The 16796-nt window shown below is 43.0% G+C and overlaps 1 protein-coding gene across 2 annotated transcripts in view; it reads left to right on the top strand.

Annotated features, from left to right (window-relative positions):
• Positions 1-8876: 8876 nt before the first annotated feature.
• ADAMTS2 (ADAM metallopeptidase with thrombospondin type 1 motif 2) overlaps positions 8877-16796 on the top strand; it is a 330178-nt gene continuing 322258 nt past the window's right edge. For both annotated transcript variants that reach the window (XM_020782724.3, XM_072990085.2), the window contains exons 1-2: positions 8877-9121; positions 10418-10779. In XM_020782724.3, the coding sequence (XP_020638383.3) occupies positions 9025-9121; positions 10418-10779 (459 nt within the window). In that variant the 5' untranslated portion in view covers positions 8877-9024. The remainder of the gene's footprint in view (positions 9122-10417; positions 10780-16796) is intronic.

The following is a 16796-nucleotide window of genomic DNA, read 5'->3' on the forward strand; positions in this document are numbered from 1 at the left end:
ATGACTCAGATAACACAGCCTCTATGGCCATATCCACCCACTCACACTTACTACGTATATTTTTCTCCACTAATTTGCTTCTCCTATGCATTTTAAATGTAAAGTGTAAATGTTCTGTCCCCTCGAAATAACGCAACACAGCATTGTCATTGTGCTAGGTGTTGTTCTTCTGGCACTATTAGAAAAAATGCTGTGGCATGAATCAATCCAAAAGATCATAGAAATAATATATCTTTTATATGGCTGTTCTTGATATGAGCTCCTGAGCATCCCTGTGTTTTCATAATTTAATTTGTAAGGACTGAATTTTAGGCTCAAACTCTGTCCCCATCATCTGGCCAAGCTTAATACATATTACTCCACTGTATGTTGCTCCTTGATGTCATTGAAAGCTGCATTGTTATTTCTTTCTGTGGCAAACTTTCCATCACCTCCCTTCCTCTTGACAAAACCAAACAAAAAACACAATTACAGCTGAGGCTCAAGAACTAAAAATGCAGGTGCTGAGGAAAAGGCCTATGAGAAATGTTGCTATGAGGAAGAGAGCCATGCAATGTGTAACAATTACATGATACTGTAACACTTTCAACACAATGCTGAAGTTTCAGCAGTGATGTGAGAAATGGAAGTCATTTATATAATGCAGTTGTGATTGGAGCTGGTTTCAAATACTTTGGAAAAGCCCTTAACTTTATACCCCTAAGCCTTGAAGCAACATTAGAGAGCTGCCATGGACACATTGTTACCTGTCCTAGTAGAAATGAAGTTTTAGATGCTGCGTCCTTTTGCCTAGAACTCCCCAAAAAGGGATCAGACTACTCCATGTATGTGAGGGGATGCTGTCTCATAGCAGAACTTAATTCTGTCCCTGAGTTTTCCCTTCTTGTGGTCGGGGTGGGGTGGGGAAATGACTCTTGCCGGACCCATAGCAATAAATCCTGATTTTTCTAAATGTAGCACTAAGTGTAGAGCCTTCCAGCCACATCACAGAAGCCATATATAACCTTTCACTGCCCTACTGCCATAATCTCAATGAAAACCACTCCAGTGCCACAGCTTGGAAAAGTTACTTTTACAATTACAGTACTATTACCAAAACCCATTTGCTTTCTACTGAGTTATGGGTGCTGTCATCCAGAAAAGTAGCCTCTCCAAGCTCGGCTTTGTTCAGTTTTCTGAGGCTGGGTGGGAAACTCCCATGGATGCCAAGTTTGTATTCAAAATCTTTCATAAACTATTTAAAAAACGATGCCTAGCTACCGGTATCTGTCTTTCATTGATCAAATAAAGACATCTCTGGAAATGAGAAACAAGCTCAGAGAGCCATGTCTCCTGAAGAAGGTAATCCAGGGCTCCATCAACAATTAGCTGAATTCATCAGAACATTTAGGCAAGGAAAAGCAGGTATTTCTAGTGCATACCAAGATACGCCACTGAACTGGAAAACGCGTATCATGGCACTAAATCTGCTGCTCATGAGGAACTGAGTGGGAATACAGGGCAGGGAGTTGTATCAGTCATCAAATAACAATTATACTTAGCATTAAATACAGATGGCTAACGAATGATAAGGCAACAATTACATTTTATGAGCTATTATGGGAGATGAAACATGGAGAGGAAATTAAGATGAAGCATTTGCTATGGACAATTAACCTGGGCCCATGGAAATGATCCAAATATTGTAGAGACAGCAGTGAAAGAGTTTAAATGTATCTTTCTGGAGAGGTGTTGGGAGAGAGACCCTTGGAAGGAAAGCTCTTAAGGAGCATCCCCATCTCACACATTAGGGATACTGACCAGAGAAGTGATCCATGGATTATTTGTGATAGGCTGGAAGGGTCAAAGCCGAAATGCAGAACCGACATCAAGTATAATAGAGGATGTGACCAGACAATACTTTGTCCTGTGGTTTGGCCCATTTTGGGAATGAGCTGGTTTGATCCTGGGGACCACATGGTATGGGATATAACCACTTATTAAGTAATTTAAAGTTTCCTCCTGCTCCACATACACAGGGAGAGACAGAAGAGGATGCAAAGGTTTTTTTTTTTTTAAATCCTTTTAAAAATCTACCTCTGAATTGGTTGATTGACACTACGCCACTTAGAAATAACTAATTTTTTTTACATATTTCTCCCACGGCAGGAGAGACAGGAAGGGACATGGAGAGGAAACTCTTGTTTTGCTATGTTTTTCTTCTCCTCCCCCTTGCCTTTTAAAAGGAGGAACAGGCTAAATAGGGCTGATTGATGTTTGGTGTGGTTTCTTGCCCCAAACTCACTGATCCTTGTACATAGATCCAAATGATGTAGCACACATCAGATATATTTTATTTCTTTATTTATTCATTTTATACCCTGCCCATCTAGACCGAAGTCTACTCAAAGTGAACATTTATTCTAATCCAGCCTGGGATAATTTGATGGTCTAATCAAATCCATAATTATGATATACACATCAGATCTGATAGCGTATCCTGTTTTATTATGGAGGTTCAACACTTCAGAGAGTTCTAAGGGGCTAGAAATACAATTAATTAATCAATTAATTAATTAATTAATTTATATGCCACCCACTCTACCCAGAATTTCAGTATTATTTTAAAAACGGTTTAGCCTTTGAGGCATTATAAGTATTAAGGCTCAAATGAATAAATGAGTAGAACTTTTAAAAAATGATAAGAATTGCCTGCCTGCAATTTGCAGGCACAATAGCTTTTAATGAAGGAATACTTACTAGGTGTCAGATAAATAGGTGTGGGTTCAGTGGGGGTTGTTATATGAACTTTCTTTTTACATTTATTTGTTATTAAACACAAAAATATAAAAAACAAAGTCAACTAAAACACACAAAATAATAAAGGAACAACATTAAAGGGGGAAAATCTACATATTAAACATTTTTAAACATTTCTTAAGAATAGCTATACAATGTTTTTGGTATGTGGTGCCTTCAAGTATGAAAATAATTGCAATGTCCTCCATCAGTAAGCCTTTATCTTTCTAATTTTGTAAATACAAATACAATATGGGCATGAAAATTCCAACAGTTGTTTGCCTCCAGGAGACACACTAGTAGTTTAAAAAAACATCAACAATAGTCAAAGAATGTTCCAGGGCAAAATTAGTAATGAGCAACAACTGGACACAGCCAGATCATTTGTGGACAGGACACATCAGGTAAATTCCAGCAATTAAATAATTCATCCTACACATTTTTTAAATTTTAGAAAAATAACTTATAGTTCTTAGATGCAATTTGTGGAAATTATTGATTTTTCTGAGGCACACAGATTTCAGGTTTCAAAAGAAGGAGCAGAGGTAGGTTTGTGAAACAGCAACTTTTATAGTTTGAGGTGATTAAAAAAGTTCTACATTTGTTTGGGCAGTTGTTATGAAAAGGACACATAGCACAGAGGTGGCCCTCATTTTTTTAAAAAAAAACTCCAAAATTTTAAAAGGATAGGTGCTGGAGCTCTGGAGTTAAAATGGGTCAGCAAGCAATGCAGCTGATACAAGATCAGTGGAAAATAAGGTTTATATCACTCCATTTAAAATTGTAACAAGCACATTTGAATGTTTTGTAATTGCCATCAAGGGCAGTCAACATATTATATGCCCTCAAGTCAAAACTGACTTAGATTGACCGTAACAGGGCTTTCAAGGTGTGTAAGATATTTAAGGAGTGGCTTTACCCATCACACACTCCTTCCAGTGAGTTTCCATGGCCAAGAAGGGATTCAGTCCCAGGATGCCTGAGTTGTGGCCCATCACTCTATCCAGTGCATCAGACTGGGTATCAGTCCTACATACATCACATTATTTTATTACTTTATTATATTTATAGCCCCCACCCTTTCCTTCAAGGAGCTCAAGCAGGACACATTGTCCTCCCAACTCTCATTTTATCATCACAAAACCTCTCTACCCAATGAGATCATTATGCTCTAAATATGCACTCCTGCAGTTTCACAAGTATTCTTTGGGACTACAGTCTCTTCTGGAGAGGTAGCTGATAGTTTTTAGATCATACACTTATAATCATTTTCTCCATCCTCTTTTCAGGTTTTGTGGAGCACTGGGAACTTAGCCTTGACTACCAGTTTTCCTCCAAGATGTTTGTACATGATCCCACTGAAATATCAGCTTTGATGGTCTGTATATATTCATTTCCTTCTGGTTCTCAGCAACCACCAGAACATACTGTATTGTTAATAAGTGGTGTTATCACTATAGAGTCTAGGATGAAAGGGCATTCGTATGAGAAAACTGAGCAGGGCTTCGAAATGTTAATCTAGACTACAACATTGGCAGCATGGCCACTGGTCATGCCTGGTGGGGGATTCTGGGAGATGTAGTCCAAGAGAGTTACTTTTTAAAGGTCTGGGGCTGTGCTACTGCCATTTCTTCATTGCCACTTTTGGGCCAAGGGTTTTGCGACACCCTTCCAAGCAAACCTGCCTGTTCCATCTCAATGTTGCGTCTTGCTCACATCAAAAGAAAAAAGGAGATTGAAAGGACAAAGGGCTTGGAAATGTCAAGGGTAGAGAAAATGACAAACAGATCCTCTTCTCCTTCTTTTTCTCACAAAGCTTTTTAATACTGTTCAGCTGTAAGTATAGCATTTTTTTATTTCCACAAGTAAGTATGGGGGGAGTGGAAGGGAAGCTCACAATCTAGTTAATCTGGATCTGTCTTTGGCACCTTAATGCCATAGCAAATACTGTAGAATTTTAAATAGTATTGGCTCCTGAGATGGAACTACTTAAGGGGGAACCATATCTCCCCACACATCACACCCAGGATCCCTTCGTATTGAGCTGAACAATTTCTGCATCTGTTCAGATGTCACTGGACTACAATTCCCATCAGTCCTAACTTGCATGTGAAGGGTTAGGCTCTTTACAATCCAACAACTTCTGAAGGGCCACATACTGCTCATCCCTGTTTCATGTACATGTTAACCATGCTCATCTCTGGATTGTTGCCAGTATTTCGACACATTAAGTAATCCACCCAGTGTGGCTGCTGCGTGAGGTAGAATATATTTGTGGTCATAAAAAGCAACAAATCTCTGGCCTTCTTTTGTTCTTACCAGGAACTGGATACCGTTGTCACAGCCATAATGAATTTGGATACAGCATTGCCAAGCAATGAAGTTGTGCTATATTGGAACCATTCTTCAAGTTTCTTTATCCAGTAAAATCCATTTTTTTCTCCTTACAGTTCTTTCCCCCCTTCATTCATTCATTCATTCATTCATTCATTCATTCATTCATTCATTCATTCATTCATTTATTTATTTATTTACACAGCTGCTCATTCAGCTATTAATAATCATTTCTCATTAGGTGGCCAAAAGATTCTGAACTTCTGTGCTTCATGTGTTTTATGGTTTCTTGGTAGTTATTCATTCATTTTAGTACATCTTCAGTAGTCAGTTTCTCAATACAAGAAATTCCTAGTGCCCCCGTGATAAAATTATATTTCAAATCTTTCTATCTTAAGAAAAATATACAGATTATTATTTTACCACCAGAGACCAGGAATGGTGTTTATGGGGTTTTCTGCCTCAGGAGTCAAAATAACTTGATTGGCCTTGGGATATCTGGCTATGTGCTTTGACTAGATTGCTTTTTGCTCTGCCTAAGACATGAACATGCTTTGAGTGAGTGTTGAATAATCTACTCTGCCCTCTATTGGTCACAGGTACCAGAATCTTCTATCTCTGGGAGGTCACACAGCAAGATATGCTGCCTCTGTTACTGTACTTCAATGACTTCAGGTTCAAGGCTACAGAGCTTTACATTTCTGAGAATTTCTTCTTGTCTCATAACCCAACAACCCAAGATGATCAAATGAAACTGAACAGTGACAGATTCAGGACAGATATGCACCTTCAAACATTCCTTAGTGAAACTGGAATTAGATCCCACAAAATCGAATGAGGGAATTTAGCTCAGATGGATGTAAAAGAGGAAATGGACAGGTTTTGAAGGTAAAGCCTGTCCATTCTTAGCTTCCTGGTCACAGGGCCAGCCCTACCATGAGACAGAGGGTGCTGGGGACAGCAGTACAGATTTTCCTCTTGAGATCATAGCTTTTCCCAAGCTGTCCTGTTGCCTCAGGTGCTATGGAGGACCCTATCTCATTGCCAGTGATGAAAGAAGGTTCAGCTGCAGGTCCTTTCAGTTACTGTGTATATAATGGAAGCACCATCTTCTGCTTCAGTCAGCAGAGTGTCTTGAACTGGCCACGACTAGCCTCTAAATGACTACCCATCATACTGTACGCTAGCTCTAGCTACTGTCAGCAGAAGTATGCTGCTGAGTACTAGTACAGCAGCAGGACAACACTTTGTCCTCACACCCTACTTGTGGGTTTCCCAAAATATATCTTGTGAGCCACTATAGGAAATAGGATGCTGTGCTAGGCAGGCCTTTGGCTACATTTGGTTCCTTTAGAAATACTTTGGTCTAAACTCATTTCTGCCACAAACTCATGTTGCAGCCTTCAGCAAGCTATTCTGCCTGTCTTCCTGTCTGTCTGTCTGTCCGCCTGCCTGCCTCTCCCCCTCAGCACACCCATCTCCAGTATGGGAAGATTATAACAATACTGACATGTTTTATGTATAAGCTTATTTTAAAGATTACAACAATTAGTCTTTAGAAACCGCAACAAGTGTTTTGAACAATTAAAAGCTCTATAAAAATGTGAAGTGCCTCTATTTTATTATCATCATCATCAATATCTAGTATAACATTAACATATAGCAATTAGTATGTTGTATAAATATGTATCATCTATTATTTATTATATTTGACGACTGTCTGTTAACATGTCATATTAATAATATATTTATTTAGATAATAATAAAGATAGATAATTGCTGTCATTACCAAATTGTAAGTTTAAGCAAACAATCTGATTCCTCTAATAAATATTCCGCTGAATTTTGTTATAGTTGTTTGCTAATATATATGTATGCTAGACAAGTGGTGTTTTCAAAAATGAAATCCTACTTTTATTTATTTATTTATTTATTTATTACATTTATACCATGCCCCTCTAGACCATGTCTACTTGGGGTGGCTTACAACATAAGATACTTTAGATACTTTGAATTTTTAAAAAATGCAAATAAAAGCAAAACAACAAACTATATCCTCATCTAAGGAACCACATATCAATGCCTGGTGAGGAATGCAGCCTAAGTTTAAAAGGAATCATTATCAGGTACATTCAATCCAAAGGTAACTGTTTATTGCTCAGTGTGCACAGAAGGCAGATATGACAACTGTATTGTAGCATGCATGGTAGCACTTTCAGCACTAGGATGACTACATTCTCCCAGCCTCCCCTGTCAATAATTTAAGTGCAGGTTTGACTCTCTTTCGAACTATGGTTCAGGTCCTTAACTTGTCTATATCATGCCCGGAACATTTGTGACAATGGAGAAGACGAGTTATAATAAAGAAGGTGCTGTCCATTACGCTGATAAGGGATGCTGGCAAATTCAGCTTAAAGAGAAATCTTAGTCTACAGTGCAAGTATTGAGATTCTGTGGGTACCTTGCTGCACATTAATATAATTATTTTACTGCCACAGGAATGATCCATGTGTAGTCCTTTTTTAAAACATAGATTTGAGCTGGTAGGAGATGGTGAAATTAGAAAGAATGAATTAAACTTAAAAGAATCTAATAAGATGTATGTCTATGTCCCTCTCCTGATTCCTATCCCCCCTCCCCATTTTTAAATCCTTACAGCCTGCCCTTAGTTCACCCAGAAACAAGCATTCCTGTATTCAATGGTCCTTACTACCGATTATGAACCGCTAGGGCCTGCCCAGCACTGCTGTCACCACAGGGTCCTGCAAGGACAGGTTGAGGACCAGATTATGGGTCCTCCTTGCTCAGGGTTTCAGCAGGTCTAAGCTGCCTATAACACCCAGGACCTGCCACTTGAGGCCATGAGACCCATTGCCCTAATGGTAGGGCTAGCCCTAACTGGAAGGATCCAGGAAGCAGAGGAAATAAGCAATCAGGTGAGATTTTTCTTGCTGCTGTGGATTCCTTTACAAGCCACATGCTAAGGATTCCAGAATCTTTGGTCCAATCAGGCATGAACTCTAGTAACAGAACAAAACCATTATGGTCAGAGTGAGGAAATGACATATGAAATAATACTTTTTTTTTTTTTTTTTTGCTGGGGAGGGTGGCAATTAAGCCAAACAGATTGCATCTCTAGTTGAACTTTGGAAGATCTTCAGGTATACAATATTTATATGAAGTTTCTTTCTAAGTGTGCATCAGAAACACCAGAAGAAGAACCTGACAAGATACCCAGGCGGTGCGTTTGTGTGTCTTGTGTTTGCGCGTGTGCTTTTTTTTGGTGCAATCCGATGTGCGATCTCGCCCTTCTTGGTCTCTCGCTTCGGCGAAGCAGCAGCAGCGCTTTGTCGATTGACGGCGGCGGGGGGGGGAGGGGAACAGGGACGGTCAGGATCCCGCAGGAACCGCCTCTAAGCCGTCTTGAAGAAAAGTGTCCCGTAACGGGAGGCGGCTGCAGAGTTTGGTCCCAGAGGGCGGCGGGAGCCCGGCGAGTTCCAGGGAGAGCGGCCGCGGCGAAGAAGCCGCCAGGCCAGGCCAGGCGAGGCAGCGGCAGGGGCGGCCAAGGCAGCAGCGGCGGCGCCTCCTCTGTCAATCAGGCGGACTTCCCTCCCGCACGCCCTGCGCTTCCCAGCCCGCCGCGTCCTGGAGTCTCTCGCTGCGCTGCCTTCGCCGAGGAGAGCTGCCGCTTGCTGAGCGCCGGAGGAGAGCGGGGTGGATGCGCCAGGGCGAGGAGGCGGAGGACGACGACCAGGAGGAGCACCACCAGCGCCCGGGCTGCTGAGGGCTTCTCCCGCCGCGCCGCCGGGCAAGAGAGGGCGGTGCCGGCTGCCCTCCAATGTGGCCGGAGCCCCCTGCCGGGAACTTTAAGGCTGGCTCCAAAAGCCGGGCTCCGGCTGCGCGCCGCCTGCCATGGGTCCTCCCGCCGCCCTCGCCTCGCTCCTCGCCGTCGGCTGCTGGGCGCTCCTCCTGGCCCCCGGGGCCCCGCAGAGTCCCCCGCCGCAGAGAGGTAGGGGACGCTGAGGGAGTGGAGAGGGGGCGGGCGGGCAGGCGGAAAAGGCTTCCCTCGGCGCGCACCCTGCCGCCTTGTCCCCCAGCGCCAGCGCCTCAGGAGCTGCTGCTAGGAGGGAGCTGCGGACGCCGCCGCCGGTTGTTGACCCCCCTCTTTGCCCGGCTCCCCTTCGGGCTCTCTTTCTCAACTTCACCCGCGAAGGACTTTTTCCCTCGTCTTTTTTTTAAAAAAAATTTGGCCAGCGCCACTTCTTCTCCGCGCCGCGCCGACCGGCCCCAGAAGGGCTGGCGGGGGGGGGGGGGCTCTCCTGACGCCTCCGCCTCAGCCGCCACGTGTGGCTCCCGCCGCCGCCGCCGCCGCGTTTTCCTTTCCCTTCCCTGGCGCGCGGTCTCCCTCCGAGTCCCTGAGGAGCGAGGCAGAAAGGAAAGGGCGCTCCCTGGGACCTTCGGGCGAAACGCCGGAGGCGGGGAGGGAGGGAAGGAGAGGACCGACCTGAGAGTTTTGCTGGCCAAACGGGGGAAGCGGGAACCTCGGGTGAACTCTCTTTACAGTAGAAAGCGCGTGGCAGCATCATCCGAGTCTAGCGAGTCAGTTCCTGGAATTCCATGTGTGGAATAAAACACCTGGCAGCGACTGCTGAAGTATTATTTTCCGGCTGTTGTTTAAATTAAACGAGGAAAATGAACCGGGGCAAACGGTTTCGACACCGATATATATTATATGCATATTTTTAAAGAACTTTTCCATTGTAACTGCCAGTGAGAAACTTTAAAGTTCCTTTGCTATCAGCCACATTTGCTTGGTGGCCGCAGGACAGGGGATAGGCATGGGTCAAAGTTTTAAAAGTTGATTGTGATTGCGAAATGTTGTGTGTCCCTCAAGTTCCTCACAGGTACCTCCCTGTACACACCTCCTTCATCAGCTCCAGTGACTTGAGTCTCATTTACCCTGGGCTGCCTTCAGCCTCCCTCTTCACCGCCCCCACCCCACTTCACCCAACCCAGGGAGATCGACTGTCCTCAACCCCAATGGAAAGTTGGGGAACCGGTTCAAAAAAAAAAAAAAACAGCTGGAAAGATTCCGTTCTGTTCGTGTTGTTTCAGCCCCCTATAGTTGAATGAACTTTATGGTATGCCTGTGTGCATGAGAGACACGCTAAGGAAGGAAAGAGAGGTGCACGCTTCAGACAACTGTAGGATGCAACATATCCCTCTTTTTAAGGTGGCAGTGCTCCGTGTGGCTTTAATTGTTGCCTGGTATTGATCCTCTCTCCCTCTCCTTCTCTATTTCCAGATGTTATTTGGGGCAGTTTAGAAGAGTACAGCCTTGTCATTCCGACTAGCACCGACTCCGAGGGCAGGTTTCTGTCCCATGTGGTGTCCGGTGTCTCGACCAAGCGCTTCCGAAGGGACACAGCAGATCTTCCGCACCAAAGTGGGGACGGGCAGGTTTTCTACAATGTCACTGTTTTCGGAAGAGAGTTTCACTTCAGGCTGAGACCCAACTCTAGGCTGGTGGCTCCAGGAGCGACAGTGGAATGGCAAGAGGATTCGAACCTGACTTACACAGAGCCGCTCTCTGGGAATTGTCTCTATGTGGGAGATATCACTGACCTGCCGAATGCTTCTGTGGCCATCAGTAATTGTGATGGGCTGGTAAGATGCTTTCTTATGATACACCTGAGAGAAAGAATGGCCCTCCCGCCTTTTGCCCCCCCTCCCTTTTCTTTTGATGGGAAATATGCCGATCGTCAGCCTTACAAAACAAAAGCAAACCCACGACACCTCATGGGTTACGTTCATTGTGAAATCAAATAAAGCAAATGTTCTCCCTGCATGCACTAAGGTGTGAGGAAGAATTAGCTTCTTTTATAGATAGCCGGGGAGCTGGATCACTCTGCACTGACACATAAATTGCTGTGACAAATCACTAATTATCAACATGAAAAACTTCTTAGTCCTCTTGAAGCTTCTCAGCACCTTTAAAACAGGGACCTAATGCTGTCATCTCCACGTTTTCCATCTGTGTAATATCTTTTCCCATCTTCAGTTTAGCAGGGGCTAAACTGGAGAGGTGTGTGTGTGCATTTTAAAGAGATCATAATGCTAAAACACAGGCTTCAGTGTAAATTGCTTGGTTTTTGTCTTTGGAGAGGAAATTTGTTCAAAGATTATGATTAACCTCTAATCCCTTTCTGAGGTGCCTGCCTCATTTCATTTCTCCTGCCTGTCTACTAGGCTTCCCTGACAGAGCTCCCATCATCCTTAGCCAACAAGGCTTGGCAGCTGGGGACAGCTATAGCTCAAGCACCTCAGGAGGGCCTCCAGATTGGAAAAGTCTGTTTCTATTCAGCCAAGGAGGATCTAGAAGAAAGAGATTTAATAACTTTCATACTGTATGCATCCTACGTGATGACTCTTACGTACTGAGGAGTTGTTTGTATGCATGTATACAGCTGGAAACTAGTTCTAGTTTTCCATTCCAGCACTCATGCGGAGAAGACAAACTGTGTGTCTTAAGCTATATATTTAGACTAGTTGCAATGTGCTGTATAGAATAAAATTTGCTTAGTTTTACTTTATGGAATGAATTTCTAATTACATCCAACATCTGTATCCTTAGTTTGTATGACTGCCCAGAGTAGTGGATTCACTAAGTAAGATGGTATAAAAATGTAATGAATGAATAAATATCTCATTATTTGAAAAAGAGGCTTGCTAATATGCAGTTGTTCTTGTTCGGTCATTAAGTCGTGTTCAACTCTTTGTGACCCCATGGACCAGAGCATGCCAGGCCCTCCTGTCTTCCACTGCTTCGTGGAGTTGGGTCAAATTCATGTTGGTAGCTTCGATGACACTATCCAACCATGTCATCCTCTGTCGTCTCATTCTCCTCTTGCCTTCACATTTGCCCAATATCAGGGTCTTTTCCAGGGAGTCCTCTCTTCTCATGCGATGGCCAAAGTATTGGAGCCTCAGCTTCAGGATCTGTCCTTCCAGTGAGCACTCAGCGTTGATTTCCTTCAAAATGGATAGGTTTGTTCTCCTTGCAGTCCAGGGGACTCTCAAGAGCCTCCTCCAGCACCACAATTCAAAAGCATCAATTCTTCGGCGGTCTGCTTTCTTTATGGTCCAGCTCTCACTTCCATACATCACGACAGGAAAAACCATAGCTTTGACTATGTGGACCTTTGTTGCCAAGGTGATGTCTCTGCTTTTTAAGATGCTGTCTAGGTTTGTCATGGCTTTGTTCCCAAGAAGCAGGCATCTTTTAATTTCATGGCTGCTGTCTCCATCTGCAGTGATCATGGAGCCCAAGAAAGTAAAATCTGTCACTTCCTATATATCTTCCCCTTCTGTTTCCCAGGAGGTGATGGGACCAGTGGCCATGATCTTAGTTTTTTTGATGTTGAGCTTCAGACCGTTTTTTGTACTCTCCTCTTTCATCCTAATTACAAGGTTCCTTAATTCCTCCTCACTTTCTGCCATCAGAGTGGTATCATCTGCATATCGGAGGTTGTTGATATTTCTTCCGGCAATCTTGATTCCGGCTTGGGATTCCTCCAGTCCAGCCTTCCGCAAGATGTATTCTGCTTATAAGTTGAATAAGCAGGGGGACAATATACAGCCTTGTCATATTCCTTTCCCAATTTTGAACCAAAGAGTTGTTCCATATCCAGTTCTAACTGTTGCTTCCTGTCCCATGAATAGGTTTCTCAGGAGACAGATAAGGTGGTCAGGCACTCCATTTCTTTAAGGACTTGCTGTAGTTTGCTGTGGCCCACACAGTCAAAGGCTTTTGCATAATCAATGAAGCAGAAGTAGATGTTTTTCTGGAACTCTCTGGCTTTCTCTATAATCCAGCGCATGTTAGCAATTTGGTCTCTAGTTCCTCTGCCCCTTCGGAATGCAGCTTGTACTTCTGGGAGTTCTCGGTCCACATACTGCTGAAGCCTGCCTTGGAGGATTTTGAGCATAACCTTGCTAGCGTGTGAAATGAGTGCAATTGTACGGTAGTTGGAGCATTCTTTGGCACTGCCCTTCTTTGGGATTGGGATGTAGACTGATCTTTTCCAGTCCTCTGGCCACTGTTGAGTTTTCCAAACTTGATGGCATATTGCATGTAGCACCTTAACAGCATCATCTTTTAAGATTTTGCATAGTTCCACTGGAATGCCATCACCTCCACTGGCCTTGTTGTTATCCATGCTTTCTAAGGCCCACTTGACTTCGCTCTCCAGGATGTCTGGCTCAAGGTCAGCAACTACATTATCTGGGTTGTCCGGGATATCCAAATCTTTCTGATATAATTCCTCTGTGTATTCTTGCCACCGCTTCTTGATGTTTTCTGCTTCTGTGAGGTCCCTACCATTTTTGTCCTTTATCATGTCCATCTTTGCACCAAATGTTCCTCCCAATATCTCCAATTTTCCTGAACAGATCTTTGGTTTTTCCTTTTTTATTATTTTCCTCTATTTCTTTACATTGTTCATTTAAGAAGGCCCTCTTGTCTCTCCTTGCTATTCTTTGGAAGTCTGCATTCAATTTTCTGTAACTTTCCCTATCTCCCTTGCATTTTGTTTCCCTTCTCCTCTCTGCTATTTCTAAGGCCTCATTGGACAGCCACTTTGCTTTCTTGCATTTCCTTTTCTTTGTGATGGTTTTTCTTGCTGCCTCCTGTACAATGTTACAAGCCTCTATCCAAAGTTCTTCAGGCACTCTGTCCGCCAAATCTAGTTCCTTAAATCTGTTCTTCACTTCCACTGGGTATTCATAAGGGGTTTGGTTTAGATTATACCTGACTAGCCCAGTGGCTTTTCCTACTCTCTTCAGTTTGAGCTTGAGTTTTGCTCTAAGAAGCTGATGATCAGAGTCACAGGTCTTGTTTTTGCTGACTATATAGAGCTTCTCCATCTTTGGCTGCAGAGAACATGATCAATCTGATTTCGGTATTGCCCATCTGGTGATGTCCATGTGTAAAGTCGCCTCTTGTGTTGTTGGAAAAGAGTGTTTGTGATGACCAGCTTGTTCTCTTGACAAAACTCTATTAGCCTTTGCCCTGCTTCATTTAGAACTCCAAGGCCAAACTAACCCGTTGTTCCATTTATCTCTTGACTCCCTACTTTAGCATTCCAGTCCCCTAGAATGAGAAGAACATCTTTCTTTGGTGTCAGTTCTAGAAGGTGTTGTAAGTCTTCATAGAATTGGTCAGTTTCAGCCTCTTCAGCATTGGTGGTTGGTGCATAAACTTGGATTACTGTGATGTTGAAAGATCTGCCTTGGATTTGTATTGAAATCATTCTATCATTTTTGAGATTGTATCCCAGTACAGCTTTTCCCAGTCTTTTGTTGACTATGAGGGCTACTCCATTCCTTCTACGGGCTTCTTGCCCATAATAGTAGATATGATAATTGTCTGAATTGAATTCACCCATTCCTGTTCATTTTAGTTCGCTGACACCAAGGATGTCAATGTTTATTCTTGTCATTTCCTGTTTGACGACATCCAGTTTCCCAAGGTTCATAGATGTTACATTCCAGGTTCCTGTGCAGTATTTTTCTTTGCAGCATTGGACTTTCCTTTCACTTCTTGCAGTAGTTAGTACTTTTATGAGAAGTGGACTTAAGTTCACATCATCACCCTCCAGTGTTGTGTGACTCCTGTGCAGAATCCATCTAAAATGTAAGAGGCATAGCACGAAGATAAGAATTGTCAGGTTTCCTTTTGCCAGAGTTGTTCTGCTGGAATAGGAACCTATGGGCACATTAACTCTTCTGATCCTGTTTCATCGTGTGTTATATTTCTGTATTTATTTATTGGATTTATATACTGCCCATCTAATGAATGGTCACTCTGGGCAGTTTACAAACAACCACAAGATATGAAAATAACACAATCAAAACATAATTAAATAAATTAAACAAATATTAAAGAGACTAAAATTGGCAACAGTTGAGTAAGAAGTTCACAGTCAGCAAATTCTTAAATTGGCTGGTGTTGAAAAGCCTGAAAAAACATGTGTTTTAAAGAGTTTCTTAAAAGATGCCAAGGAGAGGTCCAGGTGAATTAAAGGGGGCAGTTCATTTCAAAGGCAGGGAACAACCACCGAGAAGACCTGGCTCCTTTGTGCTGTCTTTCCAGGCCTTTCTCAGGATCAGAGCACTCAGCTGGCCAGCCTGGGAGGAACGAGTAGGGTGGGCAGTCCCAAATGAGAGTAGGCATTCTACCATGGAATGAGGTCTCAAACCTTCTTTCGCAATTCGCTGTCACAAACATAGAATCCCTTCTAGAAGCTATATGTTGGTGTGCTTGGTGGTGTCTAGGATGACAGGATCTCTTGGTCCTAAGCTGGTTCTCTGGCTGTTCCACCTTTTCAACACTGGAGTTAAAACATCAGACCTGGCCTGTTGAGAGAGAGCATTGGACGCTGTCTGGATGTCCTGAGCTACAGTTCCTCAGCTGATGACAAGGTTTGATGGGAATGATAGGAATAACAGTTGAACACATCTAGGTGACGCCAGATGGGAAAAGGCTGGTCTAGAATGTGACAAATTCTCAGGCGTCATTCTGTATTCCAGGCAGTGGCCTAAGAGCTGGAAGTGTATTTTGCTAGACAATCTGACCTCCACTTCCTAGTGTCAGTGGACTAACACTGCTGTGGAATTGGTGCTACATAGCAGTAAGGGGCCATAGTTCTGGAGTGCTTTAGTGGAAACACAGTGTTACATAGAAATATGTACTTTTTCTCAGTATGTATGTATGTATGTATGTATGTATGTATGTATGTATGTATGTATGTATGTATGTATGTATGTATGTATGTATGTATGTATGTATGTATGTATGTATGTATGTATGTATGTATGTATGTGATGAAGAGAGAAATTTGTATTTAGGTGTAGAAGTTGCAAGTAATGAGAAGGAAGGGTCGGATAAGTATTCTGAAACACACCTGGATTTTACAGAGTACATTGTGTTCAGTCAGGTGCTCAAGTGACCCAAAGTAATGTAAATTCAGACTGTGCTTGCACCATGGTCATTAGGTCCATGTTCCATCTCTCCTCACCCTTCTCAATGTGTCTTTTGGCCCCTGTATGAGTCCTAACCATGAAGAGAGGCCACTGTGAAAAATTCCAAGATGGTAGGGCAGGGCTTGGAGGAGATCAAAGATCAGCTCTCTCCTTCTGAGATCAGAGCTTTGAAAGCTACCTCAGAGGTGGACTTCAAATTCATTTTTTTGGCCTTAGGTATGCGTTCCCTGGGCCATAGGATCTTAGCCTAAATCTGGCTGAATTTTCAGAGAGATCTCTATTTCTACCTCTGTAAATTTCAGCTGAAACTCATCTCTTCACCTTGAACAGCAGTCAGTCAGAGTCTTGTTGCATTTTAAATCTCACATGTTTCTTATATCAGTTCAGTGGATTGTAGCCCACTTCCTTAGTTGCTTGGACAATTATTGAGAATTTCAGGTATATATTCTCCACACATATAGTTGGGAGGGAAGGAGATTGTTGAAAGTGAGGTGAAAGGGAAGTCACTCGCAGAAAATGCTGACAGTGAAAATTCCGATAACGTGGCCTCAGAAGGGATGGAGGCATCTTAGTGAGTTGTTTACTGAGAATCAAACTAGATAATAGAAGTCATGTGTGATTAGAAGAGGGAACCCCTTAAG

Source organism: Pogona vitticeps, chromosome 2, assembly GCF_051106095.1.
Source record: "Pogona vitticeps strain Pit_001003342236 chromosome 2, PviZW2.1, whole genome shotgun sequence".
NCBI classification, from domain to species: Eukaryota; Metazoa; Chordata; class Lepidosauria; order Squamata; family Agamidae; genus Pogona; species Pogona vitticeps.